This window comes from Fusarium verticillioides, chromosome 4 (genome assembly GCF_000149555.1).
Source record: "Fusarium verticillioides 7600 chromosome 4, whole genome shotgun sequence".
NCBI lineage: Eukaryota > Fungi > Ascomycota > Sordariomycetes > Hypocreales > Nectriaceae > Fusarium > Fusarium verticillioides.
In genome coordinates, this window is record NC_031678.1 from 1,777,690 (window position 1) to 1,792,935 (window position 15,246).

The 15,246-nt window shown below is 48.7% G+C and overlaps 8 protein-coding genes across 9 annotated transcripts; 3 read left to right on the top strand and 5 right to left on the bottom strand.

Annotated features, from left to right (window-relative positions):
• Positions 1–35: 35 nt before the first annotated feature.
• Positions 36–1,577, bottom strand: FVEG_04916 (hypothetical protein; the record flags this gene model as incomplete). The annotated part of the gene is made up of 1 exon (XM_018892869.1): positions 36–1,577. One exon carries the CDS (start codon positions 1,575–1,577, stop codon positions 36–38), a length of 1,542 nt encoding a protein of 513 aa, XP_018749648.1.
• Positions 1,578–2,505: 928 nt separating this feature from the next.
• Positions 2,506–3,082, bottom strand: FVEG_04917 (hypothetical protein; the record flags this gene model as incomplete). Its single annotated transcript, XM_018892870.1, has 4 exons — positions 2,506–2,528; positions 2,580–2,854; positions 2,908–2,960; positions 3,011–3,082. The coding sequence occupies 4 exons, from the start codon at positions 3,080–3,082 to the stop codon at positions 2,506–2,508; spliced, it is 423 nt and encodes a 140-aa protein (XP_018749649.1).
• A 1,073-nt stretch (positions 3,083–4,155) lies between these two features.
• On the bottom strand, positions 4,156–4,590 carry FVEG_04918 (hypothetical protein; the record flags this gene model as incomplete). Its single annotated transcript, XM_018892871.1, has 1 exon — positions 4,156–4,590. One exon carries the CDS (start codon positions 4,588–4,590, stop codon positions 4,156–4,158), a length of 435 nt encoding a protein of 144 aa, XP_018749650.1.
• Positions 4,591–5,366: 776 nt separating this feature from the next.
• Positions 5,367–5,908, bottom strand: FVEG_04919 (hypothetical protein; the record flags this gene model as incomplete). The annotated part of the gene is made up of 2 exons (XM_018892872.1): positions 5,367–5,669; positions 5,765–5,908. The coding sequence occupies 2 exons, from the start codon at positions 5,906–5,908 to the stop codon at positions 5,367–5,369; spliced, it is 447 nt and encodes a 148-aa protein (XP_018749651.1).
• A 436-nt stretch (positions 5,909–6,344) lies between these two features.
• On the bottom strand, positions 6,345–8,368 carry FVEG_04920 (hypothetical protein). The gene is made up of 2 exons (XM_018892873.1): positions 7,558–8,368; positions 6,345–7,498 (listed from the first exon to the last, which is right to left on the bottom strand). The coding sequence occupies exons 1-2, from the start codon at positions 7,627–7,629 to the stop codon at positions 6,812–6,814; spliced, it is 759 nt and encodes a 252-aa protein (XP_018749652.1). The 5' UTR covers positions 7,630–8,368; the 3' UTR covers positions 6,345–6,811.
• A 2,135-nt stretch (positions 8,369–10,503) lies between these two features.
• Positions 10,504–12,558, top strand: FVEG_15569 (hypothetical protein). Of its 2 annotated transcripts, XM_018904728.1 has the most exons (3): positions 10,504–10,862; positions 11,142–12,137; positions 12,190–12,558. In XM_018904728.1, exons 1-3 carry the CDS (start codon positions 10,708–10,710, stop codon positions 12,212–12,214), a joined length of 1,176 nt encoding a protein of 391 aa, XP_018749653.1. In that variant the 5' UTR covers positions 10,504–10,707; the 3' UTR covers positions 12,215–12,558. The 2 variants fall into 2 exon arrangements, with proteins under 2 accessions (XP_018749653.1, XP_018749654.1); XM_018904729.1 differs by lacking the exon at positions 10,504–10,862 and having other exon boundaries at positions 10,897–12,137.
• A 231-nt stretch (positions 12,559–12,789) lies between these two features.
• FVEG_15570 (hypothetical protein) lies at positions 12,790–13,682 on the top strand (the record flags this gene model as incomplete). The annotated part of the gene is made up of 2 exons (XM_018904730.1): positions 12,790–12,951; positions 13,140–13,682. 2 exons carry the CDS (start codon positions 12,790–12,792, stop codon positions 13,680–13,682), a joined length of 705 nt encoding a protein of 234 aa, XP_018749655.1.
• A 197-nt stretch (positions 13,683–13,879) lies between these two features.
• Positions 13,880–14,495, top strand: FVEG_04923 (hypothetical protein; the record flags this gene model as incomplete). Its single annotated transcript, XM_018892874.1, has 3 exons — positions 13,880–14,067; positions 14,138–14,401; positions 14,456–14,495. The coding sequence occupies 3 exons, from the start codon at positions 13,880–13,882 to the stop codon at positions 14,493–14,495; spliced, it is 492 nt and encodes a 163-aa protein (XP_018749656.1).
• Positions 14,496–15,246: the final 751 nt, after the last annotated feature.

Consider the following 15,246-nt stretch of genomic DNA (forward strand, 5'->3'; position numbering starts at 1 on the left):
TCTGCTACTACTCTGCTGCTCGTTCCTTCAATCACTCACGAAGAGATGCGCTGGCGCTTGAACTTGCGCACCATACGGAAAAGAGATGATCGCTCACTTCGTTCGGCCCTATCGGAACCAACAGCGGCGGCCTTCATTTCCTGGGCGGCGTTGATGGCTTTGGCATCCTGCTGCGGGTCGGCGGGAGCCATCTGCTGGATTTGAAGAGCTTGCTCAACGAGCTCGCGAGCTTGTTTCTGGGAAGCTTCCTCAACAGCGCATCGGATGGTCTCGGGGAGTTCTTTCGACAAGTCGATGAAAAGCTGGTTGGCAGACGCGAGGGTCTGAGCGGCAGCCTGGTTGTTATAGATCTGAGGCTCGATAAGGTTACTCAAGTGAGTGACGGAAGCATTCATGGCTCTGTTTTGCTGCTCTAGAGTGTCGGTCTGCTTCTTGAAGAAACGGCTGTGTTCCCGAAGGCTAGCCTTGTGATTCAGAAACATGCTGTGCTGCTGCAGGAAGAGGTCATTCTGCTTCTGAGTCTGGCACTGGAAGATGTCAGCTTGCTGTCGTAGGAGACTGGTCTGCTGCTTAACAAGACTGGTTCGCTCCTGGGCCTGTTGCTGGAACATGGCATTCTGCTGCTGGAAGACATCGGCCTGCTGTCGAAGGAGTCCGCTTTGCTGTTGGACAAGTCCATCAGTCTGTCGTTGGAACATGTCATTCTGATGCTGCAGGAGGGCTGTCTGCTCTTGGAAGACTTCGCCTTGTTTCTTGAGATTAGAAACGTTCATGCGTAGGGGTCCAGTGGCGTCGGAAATGCCCTGCTCGATGGTATGCTCGACCATAGAGCACATGTCATCGTGGGGGTCGATGAAGTCCTGCTGAGTAGGGTTTGTGACCTCACGATGCTGGATTATGGTGTTGCTAGCGTTGTAATAGCGCTGCTCAGCTTCCACAGTTTGAAGGTAGTGGTCAACACGGTTGGCGACTTCTTGATCAGTCTCGCGCTTGAGAGATGCCTGACGGACCTGGATGCCGAGTGCAACCTGCTCGCGGAAGTGGATGTATGACTGAGGAGCAGGAGCAAGTTGGCTACCTCGAAGGCGTCGAAGATAGGTGAGCGAGTTGAAGTCTTCGGCAACAGCATTGGCATCGAGAGTAGGCTCGGTGGTAGGGGGAAATTCTCCGTTGCGTCTGGCTTCAGCAACTTCTAGCGACATCATTTGGAGCTGACCAAAGTCATAGACCTGGCCGTTACGCATGGTAAATGTGGAGGTAGAGTCCCAGTTGTTGTAAGGGTATTTGGGAGTCTCGGGCCGGGAGAGGAAAGCCTCAATGGGCGACTCGGGGGGAGTGCTATCCATGCTATCCATGCTACGCTTGTTGGACATGCTACGGCCAACGGAACTGAGACTCTCGGCTGCGGTGCCGCTCTCACTAGGAGCGGTCTTGCGATTGGCAACCATCTTCTTAAGATTGGCGATAACAGGAGACATGGGCTCATAATCAGGCATTGCCATCTGAGCATCAAACTCGGAATCGCTGTCCTCAAAAGTGAAGGAGAGCGGAGTACGGGCTGGAGTAGGACCCAACATGATGAAAACTTGTCGAATAGCAAGCAACGAAGCTCAAAAGATGAAGCAGAAGTGTTGTGTGCTTTGGTATAAGCAAAGATTGAGGTGGATATGCCTTGAGAGAATGAGCCTGAGGCAGCAGAAGAAGAGCACTTTACTTACACAAAGTGAATCAACATTCAATTTGTCTTGAGTCTTGCAAGAAGAATCAGAAAGGAACGAAGCCTGCGATGGAGTTCGCGTTGCAAAGCAAATGAGTGTTGAAGGAAGAGTGTGAACTGATGGTGAGTGTGGAAGAGGGATGAGAAGAGATATGGTCCTCTCCATGAGCAGAGAGGAGATTATGCATACTCTCATTACTTAATTGACGGTACCAACCACAATAGGAAATTCTGGCAGAATTGCTATTGTTCAATTGATGCTCAAGTGTGACAATAGGGGGTGCATTTATGGAGTGGGGCTTGAAGCCATCACTGGCAGTGCCTGGCAGACGGCGAGAAATGTCAAGTCGGGCTCTATTACTGGCTTTGAGGAACATGAATTTGAACTGAATTCGATGTTCGATCGAATGATATCCCCGCTGGGTGTACGTGATATACGATGCTCCCGGTTTGACAGCTGAGGCTAGAAATCAGATGTAATGGAATGGACACTCATCGATTCTGGATTACACAAGGCATTACAAACTCAAGTCACTGTTAACGGGCGAGCATACTAAAGAATAAATTGTGATCCTGTGAGCTTAAAAGCACAGATTCATTTCTTTCGTTGTTACTTGCATTTCTTGAGACTATCCTCGATCCATGGTCCTGATACCCCAACTCTGCGCATACGCTGTCACATCCTAATCAGATATCTAGCTGTCCATGAGATCGGCAAGACAAATCACATGATGATGCTACTGTTCCAAGTGTTCCTATCACCATGCACTGGGTCGTTGGATTTTGACTTAAGAATCAGAAGGGGGCGCATCTGTCGTCGAAGTTAGTAAATTATCGTGAACGAAACATCGAGGACACATACCAGAGAGCGAGCCAGTAGAATCAGCCGAGTCCTTTTCTTCTTCTTTCTTGACCTTACTCTTGCTGGCAGGGGTCTTGGGCTTCACATCTTCATCGTCCTCGGACTCCTCCTTCTTGGCCTTACGAGGAGTGGCTCGCTTCTTGGCACTTCCAGCGCCCTCGGACTTGGCCTTGCGCTTGGGAGTTGAGGGAGCAGAGTCGACCCCGTTGCCGTTAGCGAGGGCACCGGGACGGCTGATGCCATGGGCCTTGAGCATTCGCTCATATCGCTTCTGGCTGTTGCGTAATGAGTTAGTGTTGATGATGGAGGAAGGGGGATGGTAACTTACGCCGCGGCCTTGGAGACGATGGCGAGCTCATCGGCAACAGCCTGAAAGTCAGGCTTGGTTGGTTAGTAGCGCAACGTGAGACGAAAGAGGGATTTGGACTTACTCGACCGTTACTGGTGTGTCCGATGCAGGACACAAGGAACTTGACCTGATCCGCAGGTTCTTGCTTGGACATGGTGGCGGTTGCTTGGGCTATGAGAGTGAGTGATGAGACCGAGACGAAGACAGGATAAAGAGTCAAGACGAAGTGCAGATGAAGGGCTTGTAAACTTACAGTGTTTGGGACTAATGTGGTCGTCTAGTGTTGTGGCGTGAGTAAGTGCGATGAGCAGGCACAAAACTGAGATGGTGAGAGGTTGAAAGAAATTGTTCGGGAGAGACTAGACAAGACGAGTCTAAGTTTGCTTGGGGTAAACAGAGTAGGGAGAAAAGCAAAGAGGTACTAGAGGGCAGATGTGGCAGCAGGCCACACATATTGTGGGCAAATATCAACATCAGACGAAGCGGCCCCTAACCAAGCAGCACGAGAAATACTGTTTGTGCACTAACCAGGCAACTAAACCCTGTGGCACAGACAACTGATACTGCGAATTCAGTCACGAATAACTGAGCCTCATCCGCTATAGAGCTGTTCCCGCTTGGCAGTGTTGCCAGCTGCCAGCTTGATTCCCTGGCATAAATACTATCTAAGACCCAATACTGCACATGAGCATTGCCACAGACTGCATTTGACATATAGTGAGTATGCTGAGGCTTCTTCTTTGAACTTGATCTATGAAAATGGAAACGATAGAAAAGTCGTAAGAATGATAATATTGAGGTGTAGGCCAACCTGGCCACTAACTCAGAGATCAAACCCAGGCCAGCGATGATATTGCACACAATTTATGAACCAAAGCCCTCCAGAATCCTAGTTCATGCTGCCATGTCAATTATGGTCTGCGAAGATTCCATCCCAGCTTCTGATGTTGCAGTGCCACTCCACCTCTCGTCCGCTCTGCCGTTCGCTCGCACAAGAAAGAAGAGTGGATGAGATTTTACTCTACAGATTCTGTTCAAAGCCCGAAATCACATTATAGCCCGATATTCATTAGATGTGTCTCAAAGTCTCAATTTCATTTCGAAGTTGCCTCCAGATGTTGACTGGCCAGATCCTTGCAGTATCCCCCCTAGACGTGATATGAGGTCCTTATGAATCTTCCAAGCATAATCGACAATACGATATCCTTGCCCCCGACACTTCAATAATTAGTTGGTGTCATCATCATCGACTTCAGACTTGATCTCCTTCTTCTCCTCCGACTGAGCTTCCTCCTTGACTTCCTCGTCATCCTCATCAGCCTTCTTGGAGGTCTTCTTGGAGGGGCTGCGAGCGGTGGTGGTCTTTCGTGGCTTTCTCACAGCAGCAGGAGAATTTCTTGGGCTGGAGGTCGAAGCAGAGGGCTTGCGAGGACTGGGACCAGCTCCAGCGCCATCGCTGCGCCAGCCATGACGGACGGACATCTGACGGAAGCGCTCCTTGGCGCATTTGGCGTCCTTGAGACTGACCGTGTTGGCGACAGCATCCCAGTCAGCGTCCGGTTTCTGGGTCATATTGTCGAAAATTGCTTTGATGAATCGGAGCTCACCATCAGTGAGGCCGATGGGAGACCCATCCTGATCGGCACTCTTCTTGGGAGGCATGATGATTGATCTGTGGTGAGGTTAGAGATGACCATGAAGATAAAAATAATCAGAGAAGTGACATACTTGTAGGGATTGGTGTTTGGAATATGTTATTTGTGAAAAGTGTCAAGGTTGTGAAGAAATGAAAGTTGCTTGCTGCGTGTTGGCGGAGTGTAATGGTGGAGGAGGAAAGGTTGGGAGGGAGAGGGGTGGGAGGATAAATTTAAGTATTGGCAGGCTGCAGTGAATATACCAGGGCTACGGCAAGCCTAAGTGCGCCATAGTGAGGACAATAGAGTGAATTATGGCGAGTTTGGTAGGTGAAGTGAATGTGACAATAGCTTGCAGTGCCAGAGCACATGCAGCGAGAACAGGCAGCGAGAAAGGCCAAAGTCCAGAGCTCGCACACTTCGCACAGAATAGAATGGATAATTCGGAGCCCATTGATTTTATTTATTCATTGCAGCTAGTAGGTTCTCTTTAACTAGATATGCATGATATCTTCCTTTGAGCTCGGAATCTCCAGCCTGACACTCCTCAACTGCCAGTCGGGTCGTGAGGATACATCACTTCAAATTATTTAAGGCGAGTCACCAATACTTGAAATTAATTTGAGATGTGCTAGAATTGTGGTTTGATTGTGTTGCTGCCATACTTGGCTTTGTGGTATCACATTGCCGTAGCTAACTCCTCAGATCGTATGTCCACTCTGAGTGCCCAGACTCTGACTATAAGCAACCATAGGAGATCGTAGTCTCGATAGGAAAGGCCCAAACATTCTCTCAGCCGTGGAATTACTGCTGGAAGAAGGGGAAGATGGCGGGATCGATGTCATCGTCCCCAAGGTCTTCCTTCTCTGGAGTCTTTTCCATCTCACGGTCCTCAGCCTTGATACCGGCCTTGACCAGCTCGTCCTCGTCTTCATCGTGCAGGAGGACAGCCTCGGTCTCTTTCTTGACCTTTGATCTGCCCTTGCCGCTACGGGGAGTCTTGGCGACTCGAGCGCCAGCGGTCTTCTTGGGGGTTGTAGGACCGCGGGTGGGAGCAGTAGTCTCAGTAGAGATACCGAGCTTACGCTTGACCTGGCCGAAGCGAACCTGTAATTTTTGAGTCAGTATATGAATTCAGATGATAGAGTTGATCATGAGACGATATGCGACGGCATGGGAAAAGGAGGATGATGGCAACTCACCTTGGCGACATCGGCGTTCTTGAATCCAGCCTCGGAGGCGACAGCATTCCAGTCAACGTCAGCCTTGTTTCGAGTGTGCTTGACAATGCTGAAGAACAGCATAGCTTCGGCGGCAGTGGGCTCTTTCTTATTATTGTCGGCCATGGTAGCGTCGTGCTGTGAATAGTATCAGTCTGAAAACTATTGGCACCTCGGGTAAGTGTCAGGTATTCCTCACCGTTGTTTTGAAAGTGAAATGGGATGTGTTTGGTTGTTGGGTGTTGATAAAATGGACAAAATACAAGACAAGGCTGGGGTAAAGGAGATGAATCTGGGCGTGGAGGAGTGATAGAAAGTTAGGCCTAGACCTTGGGGAAGAAGAAATCAGAAATTTAAAGAAGTTTAAGAGCTTTAGTAAAGATGCGATCAGTGTTTGCTATAAGGGATAAGTTGAGAGAGCTAGTGGGTACACCAAATAACTGTAGCGCATTATAAGGGCGAGAACTTGCTCCTGAGACTGAAGCCTACGGTTCTCTTGTTACTGTAGTTGTGCTGTTGGTGAGGTTTGTCTGTGTTTGGCACTGCTTCTAAGGACCTATGTCACTGCCAAGTGTAAATCAGATTTACAAGCCTCTGCCAAATCAAAATCCCAATATCACTACACTTGTATGTAACTGGCATGATCAATATTATTGATCAATATTATATAATATGGGCACATGCTGTGTAGGAATCGATAAACGATTCTCTCAATTAGACTGTGAGTAAAACGCTATTGTACAACTTCCAGAGCAATATATAAGTTTCAGCAAAGCAGTCTTCCAGTAACTGGCAGTCTTTTCATCCTTGAAATGATGTTGATCCCAGTAGAGACTTGTGATAATTGTCTTTGATGGACCAAAGTTGGAAATTGTGTAAAGTAGAACCCTGACAGAAGGACATAGGGAAAGCAACCATATCGAATAAGCAATTGTCATCAATTCATAAAGCAAACGCAGTCTAGCAAATCACCGTTTTGTACACAAGTAACCCTCTATCCGTGGGGTTTCCATGCTTTCCGTGTGGGTATTAAAAAGAGGTGTCGTTGAAATGGTCAGGCCATTCAGAGCTGCAATCTGCCATGGAAGGGGCGCCGTTGAGGTCGAGGGCAGCTGGGCTCTGTGCATCGCCGAGAGCTGAGTTGTAAGATGTCTCATTACAGGCGGCGTCAAACGTATGAAAATGGGACTGGCCCATGGTCATGAAGTCATGGATCGCTGGTTGGGCCATGAAGTCAGGGGGGCAATCCATCGAAGGACCAAATCCATTTCGCTGTCTGGTGTCTTCGAGTGAAGCAGGGTTTATGGAGAGGCCTTGTTGCATGTCATCACTGCAAGGGGTGAGGAATCGAGAACTGCAACCAAAGTCGTCCAAGTTGTCGTTGAGGAAAGGGGAGGAAGTCGAGGCGGGGGAGAACTGTGCCATGTATGCATGTTGGTTCTGTTCTTGCTTGATGATAGGGCTCTGGCGAACCTGAGCATACGATGAGACGCTCGAACCTGACTCGGAGTTTCCGATGCTGTTCTTCTTTGGCTGTTGTGTCTTCCTTGCCTTTGTCACCCGAGACTTGTCTGTGGGGTTGGCAGGACGAGCTCTCTTCTGTGGTTGAGTGCCAAGGACTGTGGTTTTGAAACGAGCAAAGCGCATCCTTGCGGCATGTCCATTTGTGATGGGTTCGATGAGAACAGGGTCTGAGGCGACTTGATTCCAGTCGATCTGGGATTGCCGCCGTTAGGAGGAGAAGCAGAGCAACGTTCACGATAGAATAAACTCACATCTTTAAGGTTCTTCTGGTTCAAAATGGCTAGAAGAAACCGGGCCATGGCGTTCTCGCTGTTGGGAGCCATCGTGGATAGACTTGATTGATGTCAAGGGGAGAGGAGAGTAAGTGGCGTGTGGCGGTGGAGATAAGGCTGTCGAAGGAGGCAGAATAAGGAGAAGTGGAGGGAAGGATATATAAGATTAGAACATGAAGTGGAAACTTTAGGCAGCTTTGGCTGATAGATGCCTGAGTTGAGCGTGAATTAACTTTTCGGGATGAGTATATTGACCGAAAACGAGGCTGTACGTTTTCAGATCAAGACTTGATTCGATGGAGTCTGTTATCGTGAAACCTAATGCCGTGAATTCGATGAGAGGGAATCGGCGAGGCTGAGGCACACTCAGATACAGAGCGAGTGGACAAAAAGAGTTATTGATGAGTGGACGATAAACGATGTGGCAGACGTTGAGGGTTTTCTGGCCAACGGAACGGACGAGGCGGGAATAGAACAGGCCAAGATAGTGGTATCGGCGGAAAACCCGTCGTTGAAGAGGAGGGTCAGCTGAGCGTGAACTCTTTTATGTATGCATACGTAGCGCTTGGATTGCCTTTTGAGTGCTAAGTTTGGAGTTGATGAAGAATGTGATGTGAATGACACGAAGCAAAGGTGAATGTGGCACGAAGACACAAAGAGGCAGAAAGAGGCAAGCGGAGGAAGAAGGGGATGGAAAGAAGGAAAACAGGAAGGGATCCGTATTATATGTAGGCAGGCAGATAGTGCATACTAACGTATGAGTCGTCTGGGCTGTCTGCTAAGATCCAATCCAACCTAAATGTGATGCCACACACACCAACTTACATCCATATCTTATACATACACCTACACACCTCCTGTCCCGTCTCTGTGGGGGACTAAAACCAGGCAGATACAGGGGGGCCCCGAGCATCCCCGTACAGGCACAGTACTGTAGAAAGAGAACATGGATCGTGCAAATGTGCCGCAATATAATGAATGCGCTGCGCAAGCCATTGAGAGGAAATGTCTGAGAATGCTACGATCCATGATGCAGACGATGCTCCATAGTTGCCTGTTCCTCCTGTCGGATCCAGGCGATCCCTCCCGTTGATGGAAATTGGGGCGCGACGAGGGGCTGCGGTCTGCGCGAACACCGCGTAAAGTGGTTGCTGACGCCCCCGCTAAACCCACTAAATTTGAGTCTAAGACCGCCGGGCCCCAGCGCACCACGGCCCCTGTCTCCAGGGCAGGGTGTGCTGCAACCACTACAGTTCAGCGGTGCCGCAGGTCCCATGGAAGAATTGCTTCCAGATGAGATCTATCTCAAAAGGAGAAAAGAATACATGATTGATCAATTGAGACAACGACATGCTCACTCTTAACTTGGGTTCATTTGAGACTGGAATGTTTAAGTTTAAGTGGTTTTGCTCAAACCCGGTCTAGCTGATCTTCCCCTCTTTCATCACTCTTTTAATTCTCGTAAGCTGAAGGTTAGTAGCCAGCCAACGGCAATTGACAAGAGACAAGTTTTCTAAATAGACACATAAGGACAAGCTAAAGCATACCCGAACAGGGATTACAAGCCTAGGAATGGGTGAAACCACAAAGTGTGACTCATTGCGCGGGTCACCGACGAATGGTTAATAGCACATTGGGCATACAGCACGCAACAACGCAGGGGGAAACGACAGAGGACCAGGTTGGGCGACTTGGCGATCCATGGCGATAGATATCCTGTTCAGATGGCCTCGTGGTAGTTATACAGACAGATGTATAATTGGTTAGGGGAATGAATTGAGCTTGAGCTCAAACTTTGTGGTGGCGTGCAGCAACCTCAAACTGAATGCATGTTTAAGCAGAGTGACTACTTTACTTGTGATGAGACGAGAGACATCAGAAAGAGCAAGGATCGGGGTCTCGAGGCCCAAGAATGAAATAAATTGCAGCACGCAGCCGATCCGTCGAGGTTTGCTTTGCCTGTTTGCCTCTTGACGCTCAGCTGAGGGGTGTAGCCTAGAAAAAAGTTGGTGGTCGCAATCGATCACGACGACGATGAAAAGCAGCAATTCAACAACCGGAAGAGCTTTGGAAGTCGGGAAAATTCTCTAGTATATGAATTGTAGCTGAAACATTCGTTTCTAGTAATTATGGAAGCTTTCATGGTCGTGTATCGCCCTCGATTCAATGTCTGGTCATTATGGAGGGCATGAGATGAAGTGGGTGGGAGACGCGACGGGCGCGCAGCTGGTGGGACCTTGCTCCGACTCATCAGGACAGGAAATGGGAACGAAAGCACGTGAGGGGACCTCGTAACTTGTCTCCACTTCCAAGTCATCTTTTCTTGTTCCCCTGAGATCCCTTGCTTCACTTTGTGGCGCATGTTGGCGGGTCCCCTCCCTCTGCCACTCCGTCCGTCCGTTTATGTCCATACCAGATGGCGTAACGTTAAGTTTGGCTAATCCTCTTTCGGTCACCGTTTGTTTACGTTGTCATCAATCTTGTTGAATTATTGGGACCTTTACTCTGCTATCACAACCACAGAACAACCTACGGTGTACATGCTTTGCTTGCTGTGCAGTCCAATATGTTGATTTATTTACCATTTTGAGTTAGTATGAAACTGAGGTACACAGCAACGACAAGCAAGTGAGAGAGGACTGTGGCCCGACAACTACTCCGTACTGGACCCGACAGTACATCTAAGCGAGCAGTCGGAAAAGCAAACATACATACAGTAGACACTGGTAGAAAATCTCGAAAAGGCAAAGCTCTCGAGTTCATCACCCAATGAATCTCGATCGATAGGTACCTTAGGCTCTCGACTCGGAAACAATATTCATCCGGATCCGAAATGCCCTTTGTTCTCTCTCCCTCCCGGGTAATGGATGCCAAGAAGAAGCTTGGACCATCATTATTCCCCCCCCCCTCCCCCCTCCCCCCCCAAGGCCCAAACCTCGCGCCTCAGCGGGCGGCCCATTCCCTTAGCAATTTCTACCTACCTACCTACCTACACTATCAATTTTCCCATTGATTGATCGATCCAAGCCGTTGCCTTAACAGCGTCTAACCATCTAGAGTCGCGTTGCCGCCTTGTAACCCGTCGTTCTTTGTCACGTCGACAACTGCTCGATCTCCCTTGAATTCAGCATGAATAGTAAAAATTGGAATGACAGAGCTGACAAAGACTTGTTCTTTACTATTCTCTCTGTCAAAAACATTGGCGTCATAAGCGGCTCAGAATGGACCACCATTGGTAACCATATGAGGAGCCTGGGTTATGGCTTCACCAATGAAGGCTGCCGGTGAGTACTTGTATCTTTATACTGCCATACTTGTCTACCTTAAGTATACCCAATGACTTTGCCATTCTTATAACCTCATCACCATTTACTCATCACGATGTATAATTCATGCTGGTGGTCGTTACGCGTCAAGTTGGCTTATACCTGAGTCGTCCGTTTACATCCACTTATTATCTATCACACATCATCACATACTTAACTCACCTCATATCTACCAAAAACCCTACTCAACTCCATCCAACTTCTCAAACAACCAGCACAGACCTAACATGCACCTAGACAACATTTTCAGGGGCTTCGCAGAGCTCAGAATAAAGCAGAGACAGCCGGACCGAACGGCGATATCGTACGCAGGAATGATCCGACTATGAATCCGATCACCCGTCGTCCTGGTCCTGGAAGAGGTCGGCCCAGGAAACAGCCTCCTGTTCCTGTTCCAGGAGCTGGAGAAATCCCCACCGATCAGCCCATGCCGGTTGGTATCGCTCCTGGGCACAACCCCATAGCTCCCTACCCCGATCCTCATCCTCATCCCCAGGCAGTCCAATCTTATGGTGTGCCTCCTGGCAATCACCAAGCTGGCGCTCATCTACCAGCCCAACCTGCTGCACAGCCTGGCAACATCTCTCCTGCGATTCCTACTCAACAACTTCCTCCCCCCAGCAACGTACCTCATGTTCAGGGTCCGATAACTTACCCAAGTCCCCCTCGTGCCCCTGACACTCCCCAGGCGCCTGCTCATCTTCATCCTCTTCAGCATGCACAATCCGGTCAACCTCGCCAGCAGCCTCAACCAGAGCAGCAACCTCCGCCTGGCCAACAGCTCCAGTCAGAGTTTCAACCTCAACCCGATCAACGGGACGAACCTGAAGAGGCTTCGCAGCCAACTGCACAGCCTCAGCCGGAGCAGGAAAACTCACCTGAATACCAATCTCAGGATGTCTCCCAGGAAGCCCCTCGAGAGGCCCGTGAACCAACCGATGCAAGTGCTGCATCTCAACATGCACCTCTTGAGCAGAACAATGAGGACTCTCAAGCTGCTTTAACCTCGGAGCCTCTGCAACATCCCAACGAGGATATTGATGCTGATGGCGATGCAGATGGCGACGCCGATGCTGATGTTGACGCTGACGGCGAAGCGGATGTCGATAATGATGAGCCGGCCGCTAAACGGCCACGGCTAAGTTCGCCTGAACCCCCCAAGGATACCGATATGGATGATGAAGCTGTCTTGGCCCTGGCAGCTCATAATGGGTCTACAGACTTTGCTTCCGAGTAAGTATTTGTCAATATCTTCATTAATGATCTGTCAACTAATCCCCTTCAGTTTTGCTACTTATGGTGAGGCATAGCAACCAACTTTGCTTGTAGAATAACATTGATACCATGGGCATTGGCGTTAAAGAGTAGGAGCTTCTTAAATTTCCCTTGCATTTGCAATGGATGGGATATAAATAAGCGAGCGAGGACTGTGTTTTTGCAGAAAGAACATTCTTGGTGCGTGTATAATATGAAAGAAAAAGGGCTGGGATTTGGCGAGCAGAAGAAAGAGCTGGAGTTTCTTGGCCGAGAGCGTACATCATTCCTCTCGGATATGTCGAAAGTTCGGTAGTAGATAGGACAATAACAATGCCAGCCTTGTAGAGTATTTCTATTATCACTGATATCCGCACTGCGAGGCAGTGCCTGAGACGCAGGTTTCGAGTCACTACGGTGGTGCTTGTGCTGGGACAATGACAACCGCGACTTTCAGAAGCATCTCTGTGCTATCAGGTTCATTGTTCTCTTTGGCGATATAAATTCATCTCAAGATCGGTTCTGCCCAGCTTTCTTCTCTTCCCACCATCATCACCCCTGACATCTGGACTCCCATCCACATCGTCAACTTCAAATCTACCAAATCAAACAACGACAAACGATCTTGAAGATGCCCGGAAAAGCGAGTGATTGGGACAACGCCGACTTCCTCCTGGATCTCGTTGTTGGCCTCTACACTGGCGCTCAGGTCAGCGGGGGGTTGACTCCTCCGGTCAAGTCGTCTATTGAGGAGTATATCAAGGGGCGCGGATATACCACTTCATTTGACGCTGTGCGGTAGGTGATAACATTTTGTTGCTCTCTTGTTGGCGTTTCTGCTTTGATTTTGATCGTTGAGCTGTCTTTTTGCTGTGCTGTTCTTGAAGTGATTCACTCTGATTCACTTCGAGGTTATGCGAGGCTATTCAAGTTTTTGTGCAAACATGGCCTCACTTTTCACTCCTCTGTTCTAAGCCTTAGGGCTCAGTGAGTACAAATATCCTCGCGGGGGAGATCATCCTCTGTTGCTTCGTCTTCTCGTCTCCTCAACTTCTCAACAACACTGAGCAAGCTGCGTTCTTCTTCCTCTTCTTCTTCTTCTTCTTCTTCTTCTTCTTCTTCTTCTTCTTCTTCTTCTTCTTCTTCTTCTTCTTCTTCTTCTTCTTCTTCTTCTTCTTCTTCTTCTTCTTCTTCTTCTTCTTCTTCTTCTTCATCAACATCTTCAAAAGTCCCCTTCTCTATCCTTTCCCTATTGTCGTCACCATGGCCAAACGTCAAGTCATGCAGTGGGATGCCAACGTCCACGAAGACATCCTCATCAGTCTCTTTCAACACATCAAGCCAAGTGCTGAAGACTGGAGCAACGTCATGGGTGATCTTCAGCAAAAGGGCTACACCTTCACCGAGGGCGCTCTTCGGTACGATTTCTGGCTCTGGCTTCTTTTTGCTGTTGCTGTTGTATATTGGTCACTGTTGTTTTCCCATCCCCCACTTTCATTCATCTCAACTTCCCCTCTCTTCTAACCTCTTCATCCTCTCTTTCATTTCTCCTTCTCCCTTCCCACACATTTCAGACAATTCTTCTCTAAACCTCTTCTCATCTCTTCTTGTCTCTTCATTTAACATCTGGCATCAGTAATTTTCTGCCCAAACAAAAAACACAAACAATCAAACACACATATAAACCCTTTCCCTTCATCAAACCGTCCATCATCAACATCATGGCTCCCCGCGCTGCTCCTGCTGCTCCTGCTGGTGCTGGTAAGCCTACTCGAGGCTGGGATGCGACCTCGCACGAGGATCTACTCCTCGCTCTTCTCGAAGAGATCAAGCCCAACAAGGCTGACCTTACCAACGTCGCCGCGAAGATGCGCAGCAAGGGCTACTCCTACTCCTACGACGCGATCAAGTACTTGTCTTTCTGTCTCTTGCGCACGCACAGTTTCAAAGGTCAGCAGCTAACATGTTTGTCTTTACAGCCAGCACGTCCAGAAGCTGCGCAAGAACCGCGACACCACCGCCATCCAGAACTCTGGTGGCTCCGAGAATGGTACTCCTCGCAAGCGCGCTGCTGGCGGTACCAAAACGCCTGCTAAGCGTACCCCCTCCAAGCGCAAGGCCACTAAGTCCGCTTCCGTCGTCGACGAGGACGAGGATCTGGAGGATGAGAAGATGCAGCTGAAGATGGAGACGGACGACGTGGAGGAGGAACTCATGTCCCCCAAGGGCGCTAAGCGTACTAAGTACGTTGAAATTCACCAAATCAACTTCCAGGTTCCTTACTAACTATCTTATAGGTCCGAGCCCGAGGACGAGGTCACCGTTGGTGAGATCTAGGTCCGAATTTCTTCTCTCTTGTGAGTTGATGTCCAAATATTTTTCACATATGTTCTCAGCTAACGGATTAACAGTCTAGCTCCCACGTTCAAGTCCTTTGGAAGTTGAGTCTTCGACGGATGATGAGCATTGGAGTGGTGATCAACAGGCTCATGCCTATCGCAGAGAAATAGGGGTAAAACTAGGCTAGGATGGTTTCCATGTGCCTTGGATGTTACGATGAGAGATTTGCCATTTGAGGGCAATATTACGAGCATGTCTCTGCGATGAATTGAAAGATACCATCCGTCCTTTTCTCCTTTTTGTGCAGTCTAATGTAATATCATGAAGTGTTGATGCACATGTCCCGAGCATCCCTTGCGCTTCTACACTTTTGTTGAGTATTTATCAAGGTCTCCTCTGGTATTCACTAACAGCTTTGCGATATTGGCCAAGTGCATATGGTAAACCTACAGACTGTTTCTAATCGATGCTTGTTGAGTAATCTCCATGTTTGATTCCGATTCTCGTGACCATTGCCATGGGATGCTTCAAATTTGAACTCTACTGTATATGCGTTATTTGTAGATACTTCAGTTTCGAAATTCTCTAGATAAATCAGTATCAGAGTGATCTCAACTGCGTGGCTGTGTTGGCGTCGTCGGTCATTCGGTTACTAGGCAGAGGAATCAAGCGCTTCCACCAGTTGTACGGCCACATGCAGGCTATATCCCCCAAGATATCTCTCCTTTTCTTTCACTGAGGCTTTTCT